Source organism: Impatiens glandulifera, chromosome 8 (assembly GCF_907164915.1).
Source record: "Impatiens glandulifera chromosome 8, dImpGla2.1, whole genome shotgun sequence".
NCBI lineage: Eukaryota > Viridiplantae > Streptophyta > Magnoliopsida > Ericales > Balsaminaceae > Impatiens > Impatiens glandulifera.
Window position 1 is genome coordinate 6,666,039 of NC_061869.1, and position 14,657 is coordinate 6,680,695.

Genomic DNA, 14,657 nt, shown 5'->3' on the forward strand with positions numbered 1-14,657 from the left:
ATAAATTTTACGCTTGAAATTGTTAAAACAAAATGTATAATTTTAACAATAATAAACTCAAATTTCAAAAGCTTGAAAAAAAATATCGAAATTTCTATTAATTGAGGATCCCTAAACTATTTTAATCAAAATTGAGCACAAAACCAAATTGTATTATAAATAAATAATTCATGAGAAACAAATCATTTATAGAGAATAAAAGTTTGTAATGGGCCTATAAATCTTTGATATTAGAATAATTTTAAATAGGCCTAAAAGCCCATATCTCTTTTGTTTTTGAAACAGCCCATACTCTCTCTGTACGGCACAAGCCATTTTTTCTTCATTTTGCCCAAACCCTCCCTTCCCGATCTCAATCCTCTTCCCTTCTCCGACTCTCTTTCTCTCTCTCTGATAACGAATCCTTCCCGTCGCCGTCCTCCGACGCCGGCCTCCGACACCGACCAGTCGTCCACCTGCTTCTTCCGTGAACCGTCAACTGTCCAGTCTCCAGGTTAGTACATTTATTTCCTTGTTCTAAAATCAAGCCTTTATTATCTGTATGTTTGTTTAATTCCTCACACCAATTCCAACACCATTATTAGTATTTGTCAATATGTTTGTTTAATTGAGGATTTAGTTACTGTTTCAATAAGTTTAGGTTAATCAATTGTTTTGTCACAGTTTGTATGAGAGGGTTTAGGTTAATTGATTAGTTATAGTTTATAAAATGTATCTATATGTTTGTTTAGGTTAAATTAGACATTTAGATCTTGTTTGTTTTGCTGCAGGGTATCCCAATTCTTAGGGCCGGCCCTGCTTCAAGAGGTAATAGGGTTTCTGTTTTGTTTCATGATAGTGGGTTAATGATTTATTCTAGAAGAGAACTTCGTTATCACGATTTCTTGCATCTAGATTTTGGTTCCATTTTTATTGGTTCTTGTTGGTGCAAGTTTCTGTTTCTGCGGGGAGACATCTGATGCAAACGTTTCTTGCAGTTTATTCTACAATGCTTACCATAATACTTTTTGGATTTTATGTGAAGATTTGATATTTCTTATATCAATCTATGAATTTGTATCAATGTAAGACCAGTATCAACTATATTCTCACACCCTCACTGAAGAAAAGGGGGAACACGATGACTTGGGTCGGATATTGGTTACAGTATAGCTAATTCATTATTTTTCTCTCTTCTGGAAGAGTACTTTGTTATCACGGCTTCTCCCATCTAGGTTTTGATTCCATTTTTACTTGTTCTTGTTGGTGCCAGTTTCTGTGGAGGGACTTCTGATCTGTATGTTTTGCAACTATCGTCTGTCACAATTCTCTTAATCTAACCTTTCTTGCAGTTTATTCTACAATGTTTACCATAATACTTTTTGGATTTTATGTGAAGATATGTGATATTTCTTATATCAATCTATAAATTTGTATCGATGTAAGGCCAGTATCAACTATATTTCCGCATCCTCACTTGAAAAGAGGGGGAAATCTTTGGTCGGATATTGGTTACTGTATTGCAAATTCTGTCTTCACCAATCTTTTCCAGTTGTATTTATACTGATTTAATCTTTTCAGGGCTTTAGTCATTAATGGCAACTTCAGACCAAGTATCTGCTTCACTTGGTCCACGTTATGCTCCAGATGATCCCACACTGCCCAAGCCTTGGAAGGGGCTAATTGATGGAAGTACCGGGCTTATGTACTACTGGAATCCTGAAACAAACATGACCCAGTATGAGAGGCCATCTGCTGCTACACCTCCCTCTGTAGCCCCTGTTCTCCCACCCACATCTTCTACAACTAAACAAATTACTGCACAGGAAATGGGAGCAATGCAAGCAAATGGTAGTATTGGTCAGTATGGGCAACCAACAGCAAATGTTCCCCAACAACATGCTTCTACTCTACAACATAGTATACAGATGATGCCCCAAACTTCTCAGCAACACAATTCACAGCTAATTCAAGCTGGAAGACAACAGGGACCCCAGTTTGGAGAGGGCACACAACAATCTCAGGGGCAGTTATCAGCACAACATCTTGGCCAACAATCTGCACAACCAAATCATCAAATGCATTTACATCCTGCACATCCAATGCCACAGCAATCAGGGCATTCTATGCCTCAACAAGCGATGCAACAAACACCGCCACAGCCTGCAGGGCAACAAGCAGGGCAATATCAAGGTTCACAAGTTGGTCAACTTCAGGGGAACCCATATGTACATCAACACATGCAATATATGTCATATCAACAACCAAATCTACAAGGACAACAAGGTTTTCCACAACAGCCTCAGCAAACTGTTCATGGAAGTGTTTATCCCCCCCAACAGGAGCACAAATCAGGAGTACCTCCCCAGGGCAGTATGTATCCCCAACATGAGCAAAAGTCAGGAGTATCTTCCCGAGATGATTTTGATCATCAACAAGGTAACCCTACTAGATTTTCATCTCCGCAGATTCAACAACCCAGTGTGCCACCAATTCAAAATGCTCCTCATGGAGCAAACTCTAATCAGATGCCACAAATGGGTGTACGTCCTGGTCAAGGCCAAAGATTTGGGAATTCCCCTCTCAATTTGCAACAGCCACCTTCATTGGTTCCAACACCTCAAAGTGCTCCAGAAGTAGCTTATCAGCAACATGTTTCACCTTACCATAATCAGATAGATATGCATAGTCAATCACCTAATGTTCCTCCTGCCAATTTAAAGACCGGTTTTGAAGAAAACCCTCCTAGAAGAGCTGGGAATTACTTCAGCAATAACAACGATGGTAACACTATGGCTCCTCAACAACCAAAATTGGCAGCAATACCTGTGGGAAGGAATCCGCAGGCAAGATACATGCAGACATCTTTTCATCTTAGTAAAAATAATATCCGCCTACTAAGTTTTCACTTTTCAGTAAACATTGCATACGTGTTCTAGATGAACAACAATGGAACTGCTATTTTTAAGTTTCATATGTAGTTTCCCGCAATTTCTCCTTGAAACTAATGTGATATTCTTTGACTTCTACAGGAGATGTGGATGAATGGTCCTCCTGTTACACCTTCTTTTGATGGTGCCATGAACAGTTCTGGAGGTCCTGGATACCATAATATGTACAGCCACGGGGTTGGTGGTCCATCATTTCCCCCAAATGCTACAGTGAAACCTTCTCCAATGGTTAGTGGGTCTGTTGATCCTAGCAACCTTTCACCTGCTGATCACTATCGTCAGAAGCATGAAGTAACTGTTACTGTGCGTAATATACTTCCTTTCTTCCATATTCATGTTGTTTTAGAATTTAATTAAGTTGTGTATGTTTAATAATGTGAGAAGAAGACATTTTGATCTCTGAATGTATTTGTATAGGGTGATAATATTCCAGCTCCTTTTATGACGTTTGAAACGACTGGCTTTCCACCGGAAATATTGAGAGAGGTAAATTTCCTTTCATTGCAAGCAGGTTTACAATTTGAAATGTATATGCATTGGTGTCTAAATTTAAGGTGCAATTATTTTACATAGCTTTTATGCATTTTTATGCTTTAAGCTCATAAATTTTACTTGTCGCAGGTGCGATATTTGCTCGAGAGGAGCATTTGTCGTACGCTGCTGTGCATCACATTCTTACTTGAAAACTATTGTGAGTTTTGGAGGCTGCAATATGCACAGTTGGAGCCGCCATCGGCACCTTAACAAGGGTGGTTTGCCCTTTATCCATAATTACACTTTTGTGGCCTGGCTGTGTCTAGATTATTGGCTCCTCTTATGTCTTTGTTGCCTCAAGTTGCTTCAGTAAGCAACTGCGTTCCTATTGGTTTCCTTTTTGTTTTTTTCCCTTTCTGTTTTATCCTACAATTATATGGAGTACTAGATCTTACCTTTGAAATTGGCCTCTTAATTGTTAACAATGTTTTCTGTTCTGTTGGCTGGTTTTGTAGTGCTTGATTATGTCTTAAAATTTTCCTTTTCAGATACAAAGTGCTGGCTTCAGATCTCCCACACCTATTCAGGCACAAACATGGCCAATAGCTTTACAGGGAAGGGACATTGTTGCAATTGCCAAAACAGGTTCTGGAAAAACGTTGGGTTACCTGATGCCAGCCTTCATTCTACTCAGACACCGACGCAATAATCCTGTGCATGGACCCACTGTATTGGTTTTAGCTCCAACCCGTGAACTTGCCACGCAAATCCAAGATGAGGCAATTAAATTTTCCAGATCATCTGGGATCTCGTGCACAGTAAGTTTCATTATTATAGGCCTGATTTCGTATTTGTTGAGTATATCATTTGTTGATAGCCATTTGTACTAGAAATCTTGTTCTAAGAAAATGAGGTCATTCTTTCCTAGTGCCTATATGGTGGTGCACCTAAGGGACCACAGTTGAAAGAGTTGGAGAGAGGAGCGGACATTGTTGTGGCGACTCCTGGGCGACTCAATGATATTCTTGAAATGAGGAAAATTGAGTTTAGGCAAATTTCTCTTCTTGTGCTTGATGAGGCAGATAGAATGCTTGATATGGGCTTTGAGCCCCAGATACGGAAGATTGTGAATGAGATTCCTCCTCGACGACAAACACTGATGTTTACAGCCACCTGGCCCAAAGAAGTGAGGAAAATAGCAAATGATCTTCTTGTTGGACCCATTCAGGTGAATATTGGCAGCGTCGATGAACTTGCTGCAAACAAGTCTATTACACAGGTACAATCTATATTTGTATTAAGACCAGTCCATTTTTTTTTCACTTTTTCGAATAAGGTAAAAGCTTTAATTGAAGTGATGAATACAAGCAAGTGGCCTTTACACTAGGCAATGAAGCTAAGGGCTAATCATTAGTCTTTGCAGAAGGAAATTTTGATTAAACATCATTCCATCATTAGTGTGCTATCTATAAATGATTCTGAGATACTTTTTCCCAGTCGAATTATTATCCTGATTGGCAAAATTTGTATGAGAACCGGATCCAAATGGGAAAAAACCAATAATTTTTTGAATATGTGACTGAATAAGTTTATTTTCAGAACATAAACTCATCTAGATGCGTTTTTGGATCCAGACCTTTTGTATCTGTTTCCAAATGGGGTAAAGTCATTGGTGTCTCTGATTTGTCTGAGATCTTTTTATTTCCTGCAGCTCTCTACTTACTCTATGGAGCTTTTCGTAATTAATTTCTGACAATTATGATTCTCTTTGTAGTGCAAATTTATCTACATTCATCCATGCATAATTGGCAGAACTGACTTTTGTCTACTCTTTCCTTGTTTTCTCATATTATATATCTCCATGTTTGATGAAACATAGCCTCTTACACCAGGGTGGTATAAAGTATAAGAACATGTTATAAATTTGCAGTATGTTGAAGTAGTCCATCAAATGGACAAGCAGAGGCGTGTTGAGCAAATCCTTAGATCCCAAGAGCCAGGGTCAAAAGTGATTCTATTCTGTTCGACAAAAAGGTTATGTGATCAGCTGGCACGTAGTATAGGGCCTAGATTTGGCGCTGCTGCAATTCATGGAGATAAGTCTCAAATTGAAAGGGACTCAGTTTTGAATCAGTTCAGGAGTGGAAAAACTCAAATATTAGTGGCTACTGATGTCGCTGCACGTGGGCTTGACATAAAAGATATTAAGTCGGACCTCTTTCTCTCTCTCTCTCTCTCTTTCTTCCTCTCCATGTTATAATAAGATAGATATGATAACTCTGATTGTTTCTCCCTTGCTTTAGAACTTGTCTTGATCATCATCTTTGCTGATTAAATGACTTTCTTCTTTCAATATTATTACAGGGTTGTGATAAACTACGACTTCCCGACCGGCATCGAAGACTATGTCCATCGAATTGGAAGAACTGGGAGAGCGGGAGCAAGTGGAGTGGCGTACACGTTCTTATCTGAACAGGACTGGAAACATGCCGGTGACTTAGTGAAAGTTCTAGAGGGTGCAAACCAGCAAGTTCCCCCAGAGATAAGAGAGATGGCAATGCACGGTGGTCCCAGTCGAGGTGGGATGAGCCGTTTCGATCCCGGTGCAGGTTCTGGCGGTCGTTGGGACGGTGGTCGGGGAGGAAGAGACGCTGGTTTTGGTGGTCGTGGCGGAGGAAGGGATGCGGGATTCGGCGGTCGTGGTGTGGGAGGTAGGGGTGATGGAGGAGGATTCGGTGGTCGTGGTGGCGGAGGAAGGGATATGGGCTTTGGCGGTGGTGGCCGTGGAGGAGGAAGGGATATGGGTTTTGGTGGAGGAAGAGATATGGGATTTGGTGGACGTGGAGGAGGTAGGGATGGTGGATTTGGCGGTCGGGGTGGAGGAGGGAGGGACGGTGGTTTTGGCGGGAGAGGTGGAGGGAGAGACGGAGGGTTTGGGGGGCGTGGGGGATTTAGTCATCGTGGTGGCGGAAGTTTCGGTGGATCAGTTGGAGGATATGATCGTGGGGGAAACGATAGATACAACAATATGAGTTCGATGGATGGTCGCGGAAGGGGGGGATGGGGAGGAAGTAGTAGGGGTGGACGGTTTGAGAACAGAAATAGCAGAGGGAGGAGTTATAGTCGGAGTCCTGATCGGGGGCGTGATTATAGGAGTCGGAGTAGGAGCCGAAGCTATAGTCGCAGTAGGAGCAGGAGTTGGAGCCGAAGTAGGAGCAGGAGTTGGAGTCGTAGCCCTAGTAGGAGAAGCAGAAGTCGGAGTAGGAGCATTAATGAGAGGCGTGAAAGGCCTGCTCGGAAAAGCAAGTTTGATCAGATGGAACCGGATGTACCCAATTTCGGCGTTGTTGCTGCTGCTCCTGTTGTAGCGGTTGAAGGTGGCGGGCGCGGAGGAAGTCTGCATGCAGGTGGTGGCGGTGAGCACCCACCAAGTGAAACCTCTTGAGTGCAAACATATAAGAAGAAGATAGATTTTTGCTGGAATATTTTTCTCATTTTCATCCATCCTCCAATCATGAGAAGCATTATTATGATATATACTACTACTACTACATGGGTTGTTGTTTCTTCATGAGAATGAGTTTGAGAGAGTAGTCATTATTTTTAGTTAAGATTGTTACAAAAAAAAAAAAAAACTCTTGAAAATGCTTCAACTATCATCTATAATCTCTTGTTTCTTATTCTTGCAACTAAAAACCCATGTTCTATTAAGACTTGTTTTCATATTTTTTAATCATCTCATAAGATGATATACTTTTTGTAACTTACTCATTAGGTTCTTTGGAGATCCTTTTTAACAAATGTTCATGATGGACTTACTCTACTAATGCTTGATTCATTCTTTACTTTGTAACTTACTCATTAGGTCTTCTTTTCACCCTTTTTGAAGCTTAAATTGTCTTTTGGTTTTGGGATAATTTTTTACTAATAATGCCCTTTATAAGTTTGAGCTTTGTGGATTATTGTGTTAAACTATACCCCGTCATTAAAATTAGCTCGCTTTGAATAATTGTGGGTATTGTTAGTGGTGAATATATTTCCGGTTTGGTTGGGATAGAATTATTTAAATTTAATTATTTTCTATTTAATTAGCCTATATAATCTATGTTTTTCTTATTCACTATATTGTCATTTGACTTATTATATAGCAAAGGGAAACAATAGATTGAACCTACACTCAAGTGAATATAAAAATATAATTTTGTAAAACTTATTAATAACATATATTTTTTTTTTTGTATAATAAAAGAGTTTACATAATCAAAACTTTATTTATTCATTCTATCTATTATTTCACCGATTAATTTATTAATTAAAATATCAAATGGATAAAAAAACGTATTAAACATTTTATAAACGTGATAAATGTGTCAAAAGTGTGTTATACGAATAAAAACATAATAAACGAATCAACACCGTATAAAAGAAATTAAATAATCGTTAAATAGGTCAACACAAGATAAATATTAGTTAAATGGGTTAAAAAAATGTTGATTAAATCAAAAAACGTAGTAAACGGTAAATTAAATAATTGTTAAACGGAACAAAAATATATTAAACGAGTCAAAAACGTAATAAATGTGTTAAAAATCAAATTTAGTTTGAGATATCCATACATACTATACCCAACCTATATTAATAATTAATATGACTTAAATAATGAATTAACTAAATTTAATTTGGGTTAAATATGAGATGGATAAAATGGGTTGAGTTTATCGATTGTTCTTCAGCAAATTCAAATGAGTGCCTCAATATAGATATACACAACTTATATAATCATCCTTTATCCCAGAAAAACAGAATTTTAAACAAGGCCTAATAATATATAATGGGTTAACTTTCACTTATAATAAAAACCATAATTTAAAGTAGAATTGAAATGACTAATCTGAATTACAAGAACCATAGAAGGTAATATTTTGCTTAACAATTATTTCAGCATTATTATTATAAAAACAAAAACCAGCCTCTTGCTTTTTCATTTGTTGGAGACATGAAGACCACCAACAAAGCAAACAAACAACCTTATTATGATATCTTTAGTAGTTGTATTAAGAAGAAAGATTAGTAATCCGGTTAAAGTCTCGTTTGTTTCGACCCTTAGTTGAGGAAGAGATTAAGACGACTTTCTCCCAACTTGAGTGAGTAAGCCGCTTCCTTATACTCAGACCAACTGAACTCCCTGTATATGCTCTTACGATTTTTGTTGTCGCCCTCTAATTCTTTTGGGCACGAAATTATCGCATTCAATGGAGGTCCCCCGAAATAACCTATCGATATCCTTGCCTTTTCCGAGCTAACCATTGCTCTATGTCTCACGCTCACAAACCTTCCATTTGTCAACGCCTTTCATAATTACGTCAAGTATAAAAGTTAATACAATTATCAAATAAATTGCCATAAATATTAGTAAATAATAGTTGGAAAACCCTAGGGCATTGTTGGATGATTTATCAATTAAATCAAAGTATTCAAACAAGTTATAATATATAGAATTATAAGTTAAAAACCAAACAAGGCCTGACATGTTTTATTCAAAGTGTGGTGATTGGATAGAAACTAGTGTGATTGACAACAGCTCTAGAGCTGCAGTACCTATGATCTATCTTATCCATGCCTTCACTGAATTCTAGACCTTAAGGATTTTTTTTTTTTTTTAAAAATATTCCTTTTAAAATATAAAAAATATAAAGTATTTTCATCCATTATTTATTGATTTGACTGAAATAAGGATACGTGTAAAAATGTTATTTTAGAATTTCTTTGAATTTAAAATAATTTGAAAATTTAACCCCATATCCGATTCTTTTTTATTTATTTAAATAATCTAACATAACATCGTTTAATTCTCTCTTTTAGGCCTGGTTCGGTTTGAGTTATTTTAATAACTAAACAAAATCAAACATTATTTCATTCTCCTTATATCTATTTAATCACTCAATTTATTGACCAAAATACTAAAATACTTTATATTTTAAATTATTATTTATATTTTATTTGTATATATTAATACTCTTTAAGTCTTTTTTTAATAAAAATAATTATAATCTCTTCAAAATTATTAAAAATCATATTTTATTTTCCATATATATTATTCAAATAACAAAATCTTATTCATTACACCAATAAATTGTCTTATATTTTATTATTATTTAATAATATCACTTAAATTTTTTTTAACAAAAAAATATTTATCTACTCAAAATCATTATCAATAATTACCTTTCAAAATAACCTAGGAATTTGAACACACTCTGGTTCTACCTATCTAATTACTTATCGTACGCCTGGTTTTGGTTTGGTTTGAATTATTTAAATAACCATAACCTAAAAACATCACTATTCATTCCCACTTCCGTTATATTATTTAATTCAATACCTAAAATATTAAAATAATTTATATTTTTTATTTAATTATTATATATCAATACCTTAAGTATTTTTTACCCAAAAAAATCATTACTTCTACAAAATTATTACCGACCATATTTTTTAAATAAACCGTTTATTTGAATAACCCTAATCCAAACTCAAACTCGACTAAAGAAAAATAGAAAATGGATTGGTGTCTGACCTGTAACACGTCACCAACATTAACAAAGAAGGAATTGGGATCAGGAGGAACTGGAATCCAAACCCCTTTCTCCGGCGAAATTTGTAGACCGGACACGTCATTTGACCGGAGAAGTGTAATGATCTGAGGGTCAGTATGTTCTCCAAAGCCGACACGGTGGTGATGACATGGCGGAGGAGATGCTGACGTGTCGAGAACTAGAGGAGGGTAGTGATTGATCCTTAGAAGTGAGTCACTATCAACGGTCCTGATTAACCTACTAAATACTGACGTGTCTGATACCCACAAACCCTCTGCCATCATCTCCAAAATCTCACATGCCACCTTTCTAACCGCTTCTATGTAACCCCTCACTGCACACCTGTTTCTGCAAAATAATAATAATAATTTTATTTATTATAAAATAAATAAATAATAATAATGGTAATTTGACGCTGAAAAAATCAGAAATGATGAGGGGGCATAAGGCAGTGACAGCGATGAAAAGTGATACTGACATGTAGACTGCCACGTCATTCTGTTTTTGTTGAAGGAGAATTGCTGTATCACTGCATTTTTGCATGTGACTCTCTTATTCATTGTAACCAATTATATCTCTCCCTAATTTCAGGACCTATTTACTTAGGCCTTGTTTGTTTGTTTGTTAACTATATACTTTTTTTAAAGGGGTCAAAGTTTTTTTTTTGATATATTTTTCCGAGAAATGATTGAGATAGGGAATGACGTGACGTAATTTGATTGGCTGAAAAAATAACAAATTCTCTCTTCTCACTCTTTATCATTTTTCGTGTTACACATGGTACCCTTTCCATATCTCTCTATTTTTTCTTATTTATTAAAGGATAGGTTTGATTCTAAGTCTTAACACTCACTTTATTATATCAAATTAACATATATATAAGATTAATTTGTCACATAGATTACTACTAAGAACTTTTTAATTATTTACTTTAGGCTTGTTTGACATTTTAAGTTATTTAATGTAATATATATTAATATTAGAAGTCCTGAAATCAACTATCAGGGTTCTTTGGTATAAATTTTTAAGAATAAATCTTGAATAATTAAAAATAAATAAATAAATTAGTGATGGTTTTGAGAATATTTAAAAAAAACTTAAAAATATTTATAATAATAATTTAAAATAAATAATATTTTAGTTAACCTATTTATAAAAGAATGAATCAATTGACTATGTTTAATTATAATGAGATTTATATATATAAAAAACAATTCAACAATGCTTTAATGTTATAATTTATAATTTACTATATATTATAATTTTTCTAAATTAAAATTTTAATCCCACAATAAATTATGATCCTAACTTAAACTTAGATCATTATAAGTTTTTTTTACATAATATAGAAGGTTAACATCACCTCTCTATAGATATAGATATAGCTATAACACATATTTCAATTTACTGCGATCTAATTTGAGTGACACTTAATTATCTTTGTTATCTTAGAAACTATTCTCGTCACTTAAATTCTCTTAATAAATTATTTGAACTATCTTAGAAATCACTCTAACTACTCTAACTATTTTAATGAGCTAATATTATAAAATACATTTGAAAATACTCTTTAATAATAAATAAAAGTGACGACAATAAGGAGTAGATACTAACCCTAAATTATTTGGTTCGAGCCCGTTAGACGACAAATTATATACCTTTGCGGGCTATATACATAATCCGTTTTTCCATTTTTTTTTACCCAAAAATAATAAATAAAAGTGTTAGAAAAGAAAAAAGAAAAGTAAAGAAATAGGTTACTAGGTAGCTTGGTCCGTGATTTAAGGTTTTACTGGTTAATTTCCTAATTGGATAAGGAACAGTTCCTGCAGTCTTTTTTCAACGGAGAAAAAGAGACGACCCTCAACTACCTATATTTATATATAATATATATATATATATATTATATTATATTATATTATATTATATTATAGATACCTACTATATCTTTCTTATCCAATAATATACTCATTTCAATTTTTATTTTATTTATATATATATATATATATATTAAAGTGGGTGACCATCAAAAATAACTTTGGGAATTGTGGTAGATTTAAAAAAATAAAATGATGCATTATTAAATGAGCATGCATTTAAGAATTAGAAAGATGTAAAAAGATTCCTGAAAATAAGGAGACAAGTAATTAAATGGAAAACATACATGTGTTATATAGTCCATATTTAAAGTTGCAATATTTGCATGCAATATTGGTGGTACTCCCCATAATGTCCCTTTACTTAGGTTACATAACTAAAGAAAACAACTACTCTTTCCTCTTTTTTTATTTTTTATTTTTTTCTACTTTTATATTTAATAATAACTTAAATTCATTTACAACTATTAAAACTAGTATTCTTTACAAAATTATACATATATATATATTTAGTAAATATTATCTTGGTGTTTCTATAAATGTCAAATAAATTTCAATCACAAAAGATACTTTATGCCCATTAAAATTAATACAATAAAAAGGATATTTACATAGATGCCCTTATAATTTTTCCTTTTTGAAAGGATGATACCCATTTCATTAATCTAATTTTTGTTCATGCATGTTCACAAAAAAATAAAAATAAAAATAAAAATAAAACCCAATTTAAATACATAATAAGTCATAATATGAATGGTTATACAAACACAAATAAGACAAAGCAAATGTCATTTGTTTGTCTTATAAAATAGACTTTTTTAACATAGTTATTACCCCACTTAATTTAAGGTGTTTATTAAAAAAAGAAAAACTACAAATTTAAAACATCGACGACAAGGTTAAGAGATTAACACAAATATCAATGTTAGGGTCTTAATTTCGACTACTTATATAGGATAATCTTTTTTTATCACAATTATCACTATTTTTCCTTTTGAATAAATCTCCAAATAAATTTGTTCTCTTCCTATAAGATCTTGATTTTGCATGTGAAATATATGGCATGCGCATAGTATAATTCATTTAAAAAGATGGGTCTATAACACTATAAGTGATTTATAACCATAATCTTAATATAATCATTATAAAATCAACAATATTAACATAATTTTTGATAATAGTTTAGAATGAAAAGTTTGTACCTGAATTGATCTGGGTTATTTGAAAAAGAAAGTGGGTTCGTGCTTAAAAGAAGATACTCCACTTCTCCAACGTCGCCGTTAAATCCAATCTTCTTACTTCCATAACCAAAAGGATCGGCTGCTCCGGCCAACTGTTTTTCCGGCACCGGTTTATTAAAAAACTCATAACTTTCCATTTCCATTCTCTCAATGATTTCATTTGGTACCCCATGATTAACAACCTTAAAGAATCCAAACTCCTCACAAGCTTTTATAATCAACTCCGAAACCTTGGATCTCGACAATGATAGGTCGACGGTCGGGAGTTCGATTTGTCGGATCTTTTCGGGTATGTGGGTTGAATTAGAAACCACCATTGTTGATATGGGTACGACAAAGAAAGAATTATGAAGAACAACCAATTTTGGGAGAGAGAATCAAAGAGAAGGTATGGGTAGAAGGGAAATTCAAGATTACTTCTAAGATTGGATCAAAGTACAAAGTACGGCCTTATTTGATTTTTTTTTTTTTTTTATATTTAGAGATTATTTTAATTGTTGAATTGCAAAATTTGAAACTTGTCATTCCAAAAGTTATACCAAATGTTAAAATGTAACATTATGTCTTGTTCGGATATAAGGGTTTATTTGAAAAATATTGATTAGTGATATATGATTCTGAAAAAGTAGGGATATTTTTAGGTAAAAAGACTTTAATTTTTTTTTTTTTTTTTTTAATATTTTGATTAAAAAAGTGATTAATGTGACGTGATATAATAAAAAGGAGGGGTGAAAATGTATTATATATATATATAATATTAGAATAATATTTTTTAGTTGAGGACAATTAATATGTTGAATAAAAAAATAAATCTCTTATATGTTCTTTACTCTTCTTTTGATAAATCTCTTTCTTTACTCTTCTTTTGTTAACTCCGTCGGTGGTTGCAGTTATGAGGGTTTTGATTTTATTTATTTATATATATAGTTATTACTACAACAATTTATTATACAAAATAATAACTAAAAAAATTAAATAAATTAAAGATTTCATCTATGGCTATGGTGGATGACAACCGTGTAGTGGAGGAGAAACAAGTGTAAAAAACTTATTATTTTATTTAATATTAGAACAAAATTTAAGAATTTAATTTTCACTTAAAACATATTAAGGTTAGAGTGAGTGTCACGATGGTGGAAGTCATGTTATCCTATACTCAGGGACGGATAAAGAATTCAGGGTTAGGGTGAGCTTGAAAAAAATTTAAAGTAAATTTAAAAAAATAACGAAAATTTTTTTAATTAAAATTAATATATAACTGTAAGTTTTTATTTTTTTTAATAATTAGATAAAAAAACAGTTAATTATATTGAATTTTTTTTATAGAAATTAAGAGATAATATTACATTTATTATCCTAAATTTTTTTTTTTCGGGTTGGACGGAAGCCCCTACATAGATCATTCCATGCCTATACTAAAAAAATAATAAAATAAAAAATATAAATTATAAATAGTAAATAATAAATCAAATCTATCACTTGGAAGTTTTTTAAATAGTTAGAAGCTAAATGTAATTTATAAGCATATCAAATTTTAGT

General features: G+C 33.4%; 2 protein-coding genes across 4 annotated transcripts; one reads left to right on the forward strand and one right to left on the reverse strand.

The window, feature by feature from the left end:
* The first annotated feature begins 339 nt into the window (after positions 1–339).
* On the forward strand, positions 340–7,249 carry LOC124912451 (DEAD-box ATP-dependent RNA helicase 40-like). Of its 3 annotated transcripts, none has more exons than XM_047453072.1 (9): positions 340–493; positions 771–807; positions 1,561–2,825; positions 3,012–3,233; positions 3,348–3,416; positions 3,953–4,222; positions 4,333–4,683; positions 5,335–5,612; positions 5,769–7,249. In XM_047453072.1, exons 3-9 carry the CDS (start codon positions 1,575–1,577, stop codon positions 6,847–6,849), a joined length of 3,522 nt encoding a protein of 1,173 aa, XP_047309028.1. In that variant the 5' UTR covers positions 340–493; positions 771–807; positions 1,561–1,574; the 3' UTR covers positions 6,850–7,249. The 3 variants fall into 3 exon arrangements, with proteins under 3 accessions (XP_047309028.1, XP_047309030.1, XP_047309029.1); XM_047453074.1 differs by having other exon boundaries at positions 1,569–2,825; XM_047453073.1 differs by lacking the exon at positions 771–807.
* Positions 7,250–8,409: 1,160 nt separating this feature from the next.
* Positions 8,410–13,435, reverse strand: LOC124913442 (gibberellin 2-beta-dioxygenase 2-like). The gene is made up of 3 exons (XM_047454024.1): positions 13,080–13,435; positions 9,982–10,342; positions 8,410–8,753 (listed from the first exon to the last, which is right to left on the reverse strand). The coding sequence occupies exons 1-3, from the start codon at positions 13,433–13,435 to the stop codon at positions 8,508–8,510; spliced, it is 963 nt and encodes a 320-aa protein (XP_047309980.1). The 3' UTR covers positions 8,410–8,507.
* Positions 13,436–14,657: the final 1,222 nt, after the last annotated feature.